General features: G+C 41.9%; 1 protein-coding gene across 2 annotated transcripts; it reads left to right on the top strand.

The window, feature by feature from the left end:
• Positions 1–1,804: 1,804 nt before the first annotated feature.
• Positions 1,805–5,637, top strand: LOC121621672 (cytochrome P450 2K1-like). 2 transcript variants are annotated; one of them, XM_041958221.1, is made up of 9 exons: positions 1,805–2,011; positions 2,105–2,267; positions 2,396–2,545; positions 2,639–2,799; positions 3,031–3,210; positions 4,477–4,615; positions 4,710–4,894; positions 5,229–5,370; positions 5,450–5,637. In XM_041958221.1, the coding sequence occupies exons 1-9, from the start codon at positions 1,805–1,807 to the stop codon at positions 5,635–5,637; spliced, it is 1,515 nt and encodes a 504-aa protein (XP_041814155.1). The 2 variants fall into 2 exon arrangements, with proteins under 2 accessions (XP_041814155.1, XP_041814156.1); XM_041958222.1 differs by having other exon boundaries at positions 4,477–4,620; positions 4,715–4,894.
• Positions 5,638–12,279: the final 6,642 nt, after the last annotated feature.

Below are 12,279 nucleotides of genomic sequence, written 5' to 3'. Positions count from 1 at the left end.
GGTTTTCTACCTATCACTGGACTTCATCCGACTGATTCTCCTGACTTCTCAAGAAATACTGGTCGATGCGGCCACTCTGCCCTTCCACCGCTAAACACTTCCTCTTTCCCTGATGAGTTCTAAGGCCTCGGATTGATGGCAGCCACATGGGCAAACTTGAAGCTTCTTATCCTCTACTGCACAACTTTTGCTCTCCTTAGTTGCCTTCATTGTCACCTCTATCAATGGAATAAAGTATTTCACAGTCGCAAAATATGTGCTACCAAAATGTAATGTAATAAAAAAATGCTTTTAACCTTTTCTGATGGAAGTTGTGATAATTAGCAGGCAAGTATTGCCACCAATGGCTGGCAACAGTATCCACAGTCATGTTACGCTAAATAACAAAACATAGAAATAATTGAATAACTCAGTTACAGTCATTTGGTCAGAATCAACATACCTGCAATCACAGGACAAGGCTGATGAACATCAATTCATTGTCACATGAACAGGTTCCTCTCTGAAAATGGATAAAATGAAATCCAATAAGGCTCTTTCCACAATCCTCTTTCACATTGTAGGTTAAAGTTAAGTGCAGGAACATCTGTACATTCAACACGGTCTCATATACGAACATAAACTCTCTGAAAAAGTCTACCTGGCATAGATGAAAATACTATAGTTTCCATTTTTTTCACAAAAACAAAATGTTTCACAGCACCAGAGTGGTCACATTTTAAAGGCTATTTTTAGGCTAAACAGACTCACGGTTTACACAGAGCTGCTATCTTACATTTCATCCATGTCAGGTTCAGTGGGATTTCATTCTTGTCCCATCTCACAAAAATACTCCTGTCCTGTCCCATCATGATGTCCCAGTCACAGAAGAATGACTGCTGTTTCATCCCACCCTGATCCCGCTTTGTGTTTGTTTGTTTGCTTGCTTGTTTGTTTGTTTTTACCCGTGATTAGGATGGCTCCCTTCCCACCTCGTCCCGCTGATTTCTTTTCCGGTTCCGGCAGCGGGATAACTATCAGCGAAATCATGTGGGAATCCAATGATCCGATGTCACCCTCCAGGGCATACCAACATTCAGCAGGTGAATGCCATTAAAGATGCTTAACAATTTAGATTTAAAACAGCAAATCTTACACTGACTGCATGAATCTCTTAAACAGAGATTACAAAACAGTAAAAACAGAACAAGTACCTGTTGTGTTGGAACCATTATATGGAGGAACAAAAATAATCAAATGATCAACACCATATATCTCTCACCCCTTTCATCTCGCCGTAGTGTAACCTTCTGGCCCAAACCACTTTGCTCGCATAGGGGTTGCTTTTTTGTAGGAATCTTGCTTTAACACAAAATTACCATGACTACACAAGCCACAGATGCATTCAGAGCTCATTATTAATTATAAATCAATACATATGAGAATCTTCTCGTAGCAGACATGTTTGTCCTGCACTGCAACAGCTTGTAGTGAGCAGACTGAAGTAAAAAAAACTCACCTTCTCAACTGCACAGCTCTGGAAGGATTATATAAGATAAATGGGTCAGAGTTACTTTTCCAGAAAGACCGTTGTCTAATTTATTTGTTTTACCTCTCTACAGACTTCAGTTACTCTCCACTTCAGATCACATGCATTTAACATTGAGACTGAGGAAAGTTTACAATTTGCCAAAAGTGTTTTTTTTTATTGCTTGTAGTGAACTTTTCCCTCATTTGCAGGTATAAAGGGCACCTCGCCCGATTCAACCAGTCACAGAGCCAAAGGCAGCAGGACAGGGAACAGACCACATTTTCTTTTAAAGTCATGGTGATTTTAGACCTTTTTCTCCAGTCCTCCATTTCTGTCTCCTTCCTGGGGGGACTTGTGGTCCTCCTGCTCATCTACCTTGTCTCCTCATTCAGATTTAGCCTCCAGGAGGATAGAAAAGATCCTCCAGGGCCAAAACCACTTCCTCTGCTCGGGAACCTGCTGCAGCTTGACCTCGCAAGACCCTACAAGACATTACTGGAGGTGAGGTTGCTTTCCTGTAGTTTGTTGTTTTTGTTTATGTGTGTGTGTCTTACATAAGTGAAAAATGTCATGTCATTATGTACCTGTTCATAGCTTTCCAAGAAATATGGATCAGTGTTCACCGTCTATTTTGGACCCAAACAAGTGGTGGTCCTGGCTGGATACAAGACAGTGAAAGAGGCTCTTGTCAATCATGCTGAAGAGTTTGGAGACAGAGATTCAGTACAAATAATGGATGACAGTAGTCAAGGCCATGGTAATGAAAAACAACAACAACAAAACAAAAACTGAGCTTTTCCCAAGTCGTGATCCTTCTCATGTTTACAACTCCTGCTCATAATCAGCTAATTACTTAACATATTTTGTTGAAATCCTCAATTTCAGGGGTTTTATGGTCCAATGGAGATTCATGGAAAGAGATGAGACGCTTTGCCTTGGCAAACCTGAGAGATTTTGGGATGGGCAAGAAGGTGTGTGAGGACAAGATCATTGAGGAATGTGACTACCTCATTGAAGTGTTCAAGGAATTTAAAGGTAAGTGCTTCGTTATAACCAATCAGAAGAGAAGCACTGTTTAAAAAGGATTGTAAATCCAGGCAATTTTTCTTCCTGCTTTCCTTGTTGCAGGAGAAGCTTTTGATACGACTCAACCAATGAACCGTGCAGTGTCTAATATTATCTGCTCCATTGTATATGGGAGCAGATTTGAATATGATGACCCAGAGTTTATGTCCCTTGTCTATCGCACAAACAGAAATATTCAACTTGCGGCCTCTCCGTCAATACAGGTATGATTTCATATGATTGTTAAATTGAGACTTTAAGCATTGTGATGTTAATAAACAGAATGCAAAAAATGTGGAACTGAATCGAAGAAATTATTTCATTTTTCACGTACCTGATAAAACTTTCCACATGCTGATATAGATAGATAAGACTTAATTATTATTATTATTAATCTCACACTGAAGAAATTTACTAAATCTTTATATGCTTTACAATTCATTTATTTTTAACAGATGTATAACCTGTTTCCATGGATCGGTGGATGGATAAAGACCAAGAAGGAAATCCTGAAGTCATTTTCTGCCAACAAGCAACAGAACTCACGACTGTTCAATCGTTTGAAGGAGACCCTCAATCCCCAGATGTGCAGAGGCCTTGTGGATGCCTTTCTGGTCCGAATGCAAGATCTGGAGGTTGTTAATTGTATCATCAACTATCAAACCTGCTGCTGTTCTCATTGCTATTATGATCTAAGAAAAAGTAAATTCAGCATTTTTTCAGAAAAGGCCTCATGTCTTTACAGTTGACTTAAACTTTCTACCCCACTACCCGAACCAGGGTTTGCATCCCACGCCCCGCTTTTATCGGTGGAGTTGGTGAGAAGCAGCGGTAGATGATGGTAGTATGGCATTTGGCAGTTACATGTGGCATCTAGGCCTGTGGTAGCATTGTAGCAGCTAACAATAGCTAAATCGGTGGTAGTATGATAGTGTCTTAGCAGTTAGTATTGGCATCTAGCAGTTAAAATTAACAGTATAGGTGAATCTAGCTGTATTGTCTTCTGTTTTTCTTAGCAGGTAGCAGTTCGCATTTAGCATTAGCATTTGCATTAGCTAAATGGTAGCATCGGTACTGGCCACGACCTGGAGCATCTCCTAAACAGGCCTGGGTCAGTTGAACGTGGCAGTGCTGTTTGGATTGTGTAGGAGCATTGTGAGCTGGCACTAGGGGGGGTGACTCTGGGACGCCGGAGTTCACCGCCTAGCCTCCTGGAGGGGTCCGGGGACTAAGTAGGCAAAACACTGTGGAAGGGAGGTATCCACCTGATGACCCCCAGAGACGTGTTAGGAATCACTGCTCTTTGGCATGTATAGAGGCAGATTAGGGGTCCAAGGTTCTTTACTGAGAATGAATCCTCTTTTTGAGCACAAATATCATGTGTTTAAATTAACAGGCTGGAAAGCATGGAACTGTTAGGAGAACATCATGTCCCTGCACACACAAACGGCATGATAATGTACTGATAACACTCTTCATTTGTACTGAGCATAATGGCTTAAATTGTGTGGCACAGAGAGCAGCTTTGGAGTGTTGGTGGAGCTTTCCCTTTTTTCAGCATTGCGCATGGGAAAAGAAGGCTTTTTGAAACCAAGCTCATCACCTGATTTTCAGGGCAAGTATGCAAAGATGGCTGCACAGCCCAGCACTGTTGCTGGGGGTCTGGGACCAGATTTTCTCATTCCTTCATACATTGACTCCTACTAGTTGAACAAGTTGTCCTGTCAAGCCTTCCCAGGCCCACAGTACAGTTTCAGTGACAAGTCATGAAGTGAAACCCACTCCATCTGCACCATTACTACCTTAAAAAATTTCTTAGTGAGTCATTCAAATTTATGTAACATATCAAAGTTCAGAATCAGATTGTTTGACTAACTGCACTGATTCATCTTTTAATGCAGAAATCTGGGATCAACAGTCACTTCCACATTGACAACCTAATGTTGACAGTTTTGAATCTCTTTGCTGCCGGCACTGACACAACAGCAACTACACTGAGATGGGCACTTCTGCTTATGGTCAAGTATCCAAAAATACAGGGTAAGGTGCTGAAGACCCCCCAAAAAGTCCAACAATATGTGCTTCATCAACACAAAATCATCTTCACGAAAAGAAAAAACTATTCATGTCCCAGACCAGGTCCAGGAGGAGCTGAGCAGGGTGATAGGAAGTCGTCAGGTTCGTCTCGAGGACAGGAAGAACCTGTCCTTCATTGACGCTGTCATCCATGAGACACAGAGACTGGCCAGCATCGTTCCCATGTCACTTCCTCACAAAACAAGCAAAGACATCACCTTCCAGGGTCACTTTATTAAGAAGGTAAGGCTGAACAAAACACCTCATATGTAGACCTGACCTGACTAGGAAGAATAAATTGGTCAAACTCAATAAATGAAATTACATATTGAAATAATGATGAAGTTTCCTTGGATATCTGTGCAGACACCTCACCTCACAGATATCAATGATGCTTTGCAGATCAGTGATGTTCTGGAAGGTTTTGCTAGCCTGCTGCAGAGCCCTCCTGTCCTGGGTCGGCAGATCCCATTTCAATTTGTCAGGATGCTTTCTGTTGCTCCTCTTTAAAAGTTAACAAGAACTTGGCACAGCAATTTTAACTCATTAATTTTCCTCAAGAATTTAATGTCAACAGGGGACTGCAGTGTGTCCTCTCTTGGCATCTGTTCTGTATGATGAGAGTGAGTGGGAGAAGCCGCACAGCTTTTATCCTGCCCACTTCCTGGACAAAGATGGAAAGTTTGTCAAGCGAGATGCCTTCATGCCTTTTTCTGCAGGTTGGTTGAATTGTGCCATCACTTCTTGTAGTTCACTTACTTGCAGATGTCATGAAGTTTGCTTTGTTTTCTGTTACAGGTCGCAGGGTTTGTCTCGGAGAGAGTCTGGCCAGGATGGAGCTCTTCATCTTCTTCACCACCCTCATGCAACACTTTCGCTTCACTCCTCCACCTGGAGTTTCGGAGGATGAAATGGATCTGAGTCCACGCGTGGGCTTCACACTCAACCCTTCATCTCATAAACTGTGTGCTGTTTCCTGTATGTGAGCAAACTATGACCACTGATCACTTAAGACCAAAAACATGAACCTTCTTCCCGAGGCTACACATATATAAGTGAGCCTGAACGAAACCCTTTCTTGGCATACTTGATCGCAAAGATGTAGTTTCATTATTTGGATATCAAATCAAACAATAACTGCATTAAACAATAAGACAAAGACCATTTTTTCTGACTAATGATTGAGTTTGTTTAGGAAGTAGTTGACACCTGTCAATCATTGTCATGAAATGTTGTAAATGTCAGTCACACTTTATGCTCTATGAGCCGTCTTGAGTTCAAATTGAAGTGACAGTTTCATTCATCCAGAGGATGTCCTCACTTACAGTCCAGCTCTGTAATTTCCAAGATGAACTGAACTTTTGCCTCCCCTGGTGAACCATTCAGTTGTACAAACACCTTATTTGTTTGTCATGTCAATTGGATCATACCATGTGCCTGTCAGGCAATATCGACATTTTTCTTCATCGGGTGATTGTTGACATACACTTTGGTTCCCTTCAGCATTTTCCCTGCATGTTTCTCATGCTTGTTTTTTTAGGGGAGAAGATGACCTAGCTCATTGCTGTCCAGTGGTCACCACACTGTACCCTGTGTAAGATCGAGATCTGGTCACCAAGCCTCTGACAGTTAGTTCGTTCATCCATAAGTATTGTTCCAGATACTTTACACTTAAGTGTATATTTGACATTTACTTTTACAAAGTGTTTTTCTAAATACATGTCATCAAGTTCCATTTAAATGTATTTAAAATGAATATACTAATTTTGAATTTCTGAAAGTGGTATATCAAAGTACTTATCAAGTGTACCTATGAAAAGTAAACTTATTTTCAAGTCTGTTGTGATACACTACTAGCAAGCTAAATTAAAGTGTACTTTAATTTCCCTTAATTTTAAGTGTTTATAAGTTTCCAACATGCTGCTGATATAATACAATTGTACTGCAAGTGTGCTTTGAATTTTCATTATTCCTGATTTTCACTGGTGGAAAAACTGCATTTTGTAAATAGGTTGTGCCAATTTTGCAACAATTTACACTTCAAGTATACTCAGGTATTATTCAAGGACTACTTGAGTACACTTAAGTATCTTTGAAGGCGACAAAAATAGCACCTAAAGAGACCCTACCACACTGGAACTGACTGGAATTTAAATTCTTCTGTTTTATGTTGTCGGCTCTCTGGTCACCAACACTGTTAGAATAATACTTTTATCACATTTTCTGTCTTCATGTGTTTGTTTCATTAAATAAAATATGCATCAGTGTTCACTATGTATTTGGGACCAAAGAAAGTGGTGGTCCTGGCAGGATACAAGACTGTTCCTTCTTGCAGAGTGGATACAGCAGTCTGTCGCTCAAGGAGCTGCTGAGGGCCCCCACTGTGTAATGCAGGGGGTGAGAAGGGTTGTCAATGATAGATGTCAGCTTGGCTAACATCCTCCTCTCACCTACATCCTCAGTGGTGTCCAGAGGGCAGTCCAGGACAGAGCCAGTTCTCCTGACTGGTTTGTTCAGTCTCTTTCTGTCCCTCGTAGAGATTCCACAGCCCCAGCAGACCACTGCGTAAAAGACTGCAGATGCAACCACAAAGTCCTAAAAGGTTTTTAACATTGCCCTACATACTCCAACAGACCTCAGTCTTCTCAGCAGATGGAGAAGACTTTGGCCTTTCCTGTACAGGGCATCTATGTTGGTTGTCCAGTCCAGTTAGTTGTTGAGGTGCAAACCCAGTTATTTGTACTCCTCCCCGATCTCAATGCCAAACACTGGATGTTTACCAATGCAACCTGTGGCACCTTTCTGCGGAAGTCTATCACTATCTCTTTGGTCTTGCTGGTGTTCATGTGCAGGTGGTTCAGTCCACACCAGTCGACAAAGTTGGTGATCACTTCTGTGATACATATCCAACAACGCCTGTATCATCGGAGAACTTCTGGAGATGGCAGCTGTCTGGATTGTGTCTGAAGTCCAATGTGTAGCGGCTGAAAAGAAAAGGAGAGAGTACAGTACCCTGTGGAGCCCCCTGCTGCAAACTGCCACATTCGACACACAGTCGCAAAGCCTCACATACTGTGGTCTGCTGATGAGGACGTCGATGGGCCATGCAGCCAGGAGGCAGTCTACTCAGCTCCTTCCAACCTCCCCCTCAGCAGCGATAATTGGGTTGTGTTGAAAGCAAAGGAGAGCTAAAAAAAACAGGTGAGAAAGAGATCGAGGGAGCAGGTTGATGATGGCATCTTCCACACCAATGCCTGGTTGATATGTGAACTGTAGGGGGTCCAGCTCCCTGCTGGAGGGGTGTAGGGTGCAGCGGTTTAATGTCGTCTGGTCTTGGCTGTGGTGGGTGGGGGAGGGAACGAGGGTCGAATCAACTCTGTTGAAAAACAGATTCAGCTCATTTGCCCATTCCCAATCTCCAGATTTAGGGCCCCCTGCTGTTATTGTTGTGGCATAAGATGGTTTTCAGGCCCCTCCAAACCTCTCTGATGTTGTTCTTCTGCAGGCGTTTCTCCAGCTTCCTCCTGTCGCAGCCCTTGCCTCTCCTAATCTTCCTCTTCAGCTCCCTTGGCACCCTTTTCAGCTCAGTTCTGTCCCCAGACATAAAAACCCTCTTCTTCTTATTCAAAAGGGCTCTTAGTTGAGGGGACACCCAGGGTTTGGGAAACATGGCAACTTCCTGGTAGGCACAGTGCTGTCCACACAGAAGTTGATGTAGTCTGTAATGAATGTTGTCAGACTGTTGATGTGCTCCCTGTGTAGACTGCACAACACCTCCCAGTTGGTGGTGTCAAAACAGTCCCTCAGTGCCATACTGGACTCCTCTGACCATGTCTTCATGCCCAATGGTTGGCTGTTGTTTAATCACCAAAGGTATGAAGGCAGGTAGCAGATAAACCAGGTCGTGGTCAGATCGGCCCAATGTGGGGAGGGGTGAAGACCTGTAAGCATCCTTTGTGCTTGCACACATTAAGTCCAGTGTCTTATTGTCTTTGCTGTGACATTTGACATACTGGGTAAAGGTGGGGAGAGTTGAAGACAGGGAAGCGTGGCCATGTTACCTCAGTAGGTAACGTGGCCAAATGCTAACAGCTAGCAGCTCTATCTTTCTCGTGCAGTGCTGCTCCTTTGCACTGGTGTGTCCTGGGTTACACCATCTGTTATTTATAGATAATTCTATGCCCCCACCCTCCCTCTTACCGCTCTCCATCACTCGCCTGTCCACTCTCAGAGGTTGAAAACTGTCCAAAGCGACATGCGTGTCCAGCATGAGTTCGTTCAGCCACGTCTCCGTGAAGTACATGATACTACACTCCTGGTACTCCTGCGGCAGTCTGTATAGCACCATTAGCTCTTCCATCTAATTTGGGAGGGGTCCCCATAATAAGAGATGATCTGGATGGTTTATACCATCTTCTCTTGTCCCGCCACTTTGCTGCAGCTCTGCATTCCCGTCTCCATTTCCATATCTCCGCTGGGAGTACGCTCATGTTGCTTAGCACAAACGGCTCTTCCCATGTGTAAACAATGGAGCCATGGCTGAATGGATATCCCGATGTTGGAGGTACTGTAGCACCTGCCACTTGTGCAGTGCCATCTATGCTACATGAGATGAGATTACATGTTCCACAGTTAGTTAGTCCAACCACCATGCCCTAGCACCTGCAAGCTAATTATCAAACCCTTATCACACAAAGCCAAAATCAACAATGTAACCAGCCAGATACAAGTACACAATGTCCTAAACATAGACTAGGTTTGACTTAATCCCACAAAGCACTACAGGCAACATAAGACACAAAAAAATGCCGAAAAACCTACAACTATCGTAAGAGCTGCACACTTAGCATAGCCAGGCTAACTTTCTTGTCTCCAAAATGTCTTGCCTTTGGCATCCTCATGTCAAAAAACTTTCTCCACCAAAGGCATCTAATGAAGTCTGAGCCACCACTCCCCAAGAGTGACGTCAGTATGACCCTGCTTTTCTCAGCCTCCACAAATCACGCGGCCTTCAGGCATTATTATAACACCACCATCAACACATACATGCACATTTACAGTCCAAACAACTGAAAGAAAGAAAGAAAGAGTGCAAACTAAACCCAAAAGGTGACAACCTTTCTGACTGAAAATGGTAAATGGATATATTTATATACTATAGTGCTTTTCTAGTCTGACATCCACTCTTTACGCTTGTACAGCACAAGCCTGCATTCACCAATTCACACAATGGCCACCTGCTCATTACAAGCATTAACACACTCACACACTAGTGTACAGCATTGGGAGCAATTTAGGGTTCAGTATCTTACCCAAGGATACTTCGACATGTAGGCAGCTACGAAAAACTCTTTAGGAGTCGCCATTGTTGTTTTGGAACAAACAGCTGCTTCTTTCACAACACCACACCTAAACCACGCCCGCCCGTAGCTGCCAGGAGTTCCTCATTAAACGCTGACTGGTCTGAACGGCTGCGGCTCGGCCACAAGCGCATGATGCAAGTAGCCCAGGTGAAAAAATATTATACCTAAATTATACTTTTTAAAGAATGTGCTAAGTACACTTTGGAATATTTTTCTGGCCTTCAAGTATACTTAAGTGCACTTGAGTAGTGCTTTGAGTAGCACCAGTCCACCAATAAAAATCAGGATTCATGAACATTCAAAACACTTGCAGTATAATTGTATTATATCACCAATGTGTTGGAAATATACATAACTATACTTAAAATGAAGTGAAATTAAAGTACGTTCTAATCGTGTATTACAAAGGACTAATCAAATATAACACTGGGTGAAAGGTGACGAGAACAAAGTTGAAGGACTGTATAGATATAAAACCATTAATGTGACAATCTTTGCCCCCTATTAAACAACATGGTTGACGTAGTAAGAGGGTTTTTTGTGTGAAGCCAAATAAAATAATTATTAACCCAAGTTCATAAAATGTAGGTAAAGGATACATCTAAGATTTGTATATGTATGTTGCTTTATGTGTGTGTGTGTGTTCAAACCAAATTCAAACCAATGAGGGTAAGGTGAGTACTTTTCCCCCATGAAATCATTTTATTACCTATTGCGACATTGATGTAGTATCCCACAGGCCAATAGGTGCACAATGTGAAAGGTGTTATTGTGCAGAAGATAAGGGCAGCGCATGCATAAATCCATGAAGTTGGCGGGGGCTGAGGAAAGTGCAGCACCCTGAGGAACCGACAGACAGAGAGGGAACATGCACATTCTTCAAAGAAAGTCCAAGAATCCAGTATCAACCTGAAACACTGCAACAGGGTGAGAGGAACAACCAATAAACCATGGCACTGTTTTCTTATCAATGTGACTTGAGTCGTTCAGGTTTAACCTTTGCTCCACATGCATGTACTGTTCTCTGATCTGCTTCATATCACAAACATTTGGAAGATTATACAGTATCAGTATCAAAACTGCAGTCTACAATACAACTCTGAGAGAAGATGCAGCTTCCCACAAGACAATGACCTCAAACAAACAAGGCCTAACAGAGTCTGTATAGTGTGTGAATCCACTAGATTTTCAGCGAAGTAGGTTTAGTAGCTCAGGGGTGCTGACTCGGTTGGTAAATACCACTGGAAGCTGTGAAACTTTACCAACTTATGATGTATATGTCTGCAGTAGAAGCGCAGCACAAGTGCATCAAATTCACATCAATTCATCTGCTGTATGAACATCCTGCACTGTAAATAATTTCTGTAAATTTACGGCAGAATTTCAACAGTATTAAGGTGTTTTTTCAATAAACAGTGCTTTACTGTTAATATTACAGAAGATCTGTGAAATTACAGCTCATTTACTGTTTTTTTTAACTGAACTCAAATGTATTCCTATTATACAGCACTTTACCGTTAAAGTGTCTTAGATAACAGTATCATGCAATATTTTTGGCATTCTGAGAAAAATTGCATGAGCTGGACATGTGCACAGCTTGTTACCTTGCTACAGCTTGTTCAATCCATCTCCATCTTACTACTTATTTGGTAAGTAGAAACTGTCTTTGATTGTTTTATATTACATATTGTATTATTGTTGGATTTGATTTGATTAGTTTTGTTAGCACTGATGGTGAGTAGCCTAACTTACAGCATATGCACATGCTAGAATGATTTTGGTTAGCATAATGTTGCTAAATTTTTAAGAAATGATAGTCAGACAACATAAGGAACACATTTTAATTTCTACAAAGTTAACGTTTGTTAACACCTGCATTTTGTCAGTGAATTAATGGATAGTTTGTGTAAACATTTTACCGTCTAACGTTAGGCTAATTCAACACCCAGTTGAAACACAGTGTGCAGGGTCCAAAACTAACGCTGTTGACATTTTTTTGGGTTTGTTGTTCTTTAGTGGTTCTCGGTATTTTTTGATTACTAAATACATACCTGAAAACTCATAAGAGGAGAAAAATGTGACATGTTGGTAAACCAGTCCCCTGTAGAAAGTCTGGGAGCATTCTGCTTCAGAAGAAACATGTTGTGATTTTAACATGTTGCATGAAGCATTCGGGTGGCTGTTTAGTTAAAAGACTGACCAAGATTCGTTCATGGTTTCTGCAGACATGAATACCTTTGCGGTAAAGTAAAGAGTAAAATACAG

Source organism: Chelmon rostratus, chromosome 18 (genome assembly GCF_017976325.1).
Source record: "Chelmon rostratus isolate fCheRos1 chromosome 18, fCheRos1.pri, whole genome shotgun sequence".
NCBI classification, from domain to species: domain Eukaryota; kingdom Metazoa; phylum Chordata; class Actinopteri; order Chaetodontiformes; family Chaetodontidae; genus Chelmon; species Chelmon rostratus.
This window is presented reverse-complemented; position numbering and strand designations above follow the sequence as displayed.

What these genes read in the sequence shown, in the direction of transcription:
- LOC121621672 (XM_041958221.1), top strand. Translation starts at nt 1,805, where the DNA reads ATGGTGATTTTAGACCTTTTTCTCCAGTCCTCCATTTCTGTCTCCTTC. An exon ending in CGGCCTCTCCGTCAATACAG is followed by an intron (nt 2,800 to 3,030) that starts GTATGATTTCAT and finishes TATTTTTAACAG; the next exon opens with ATGTATAACCTGTTTCCATG. An exon ending in AGGGTCACTTTATTAAGAAG is followed by an intron (nt 4,895 to 5,228) that starts GTAAGGCTGAAC and finishes TAATGTCAACAG; the next exon opens with GGGACTGCAGTGTGTCCTCT.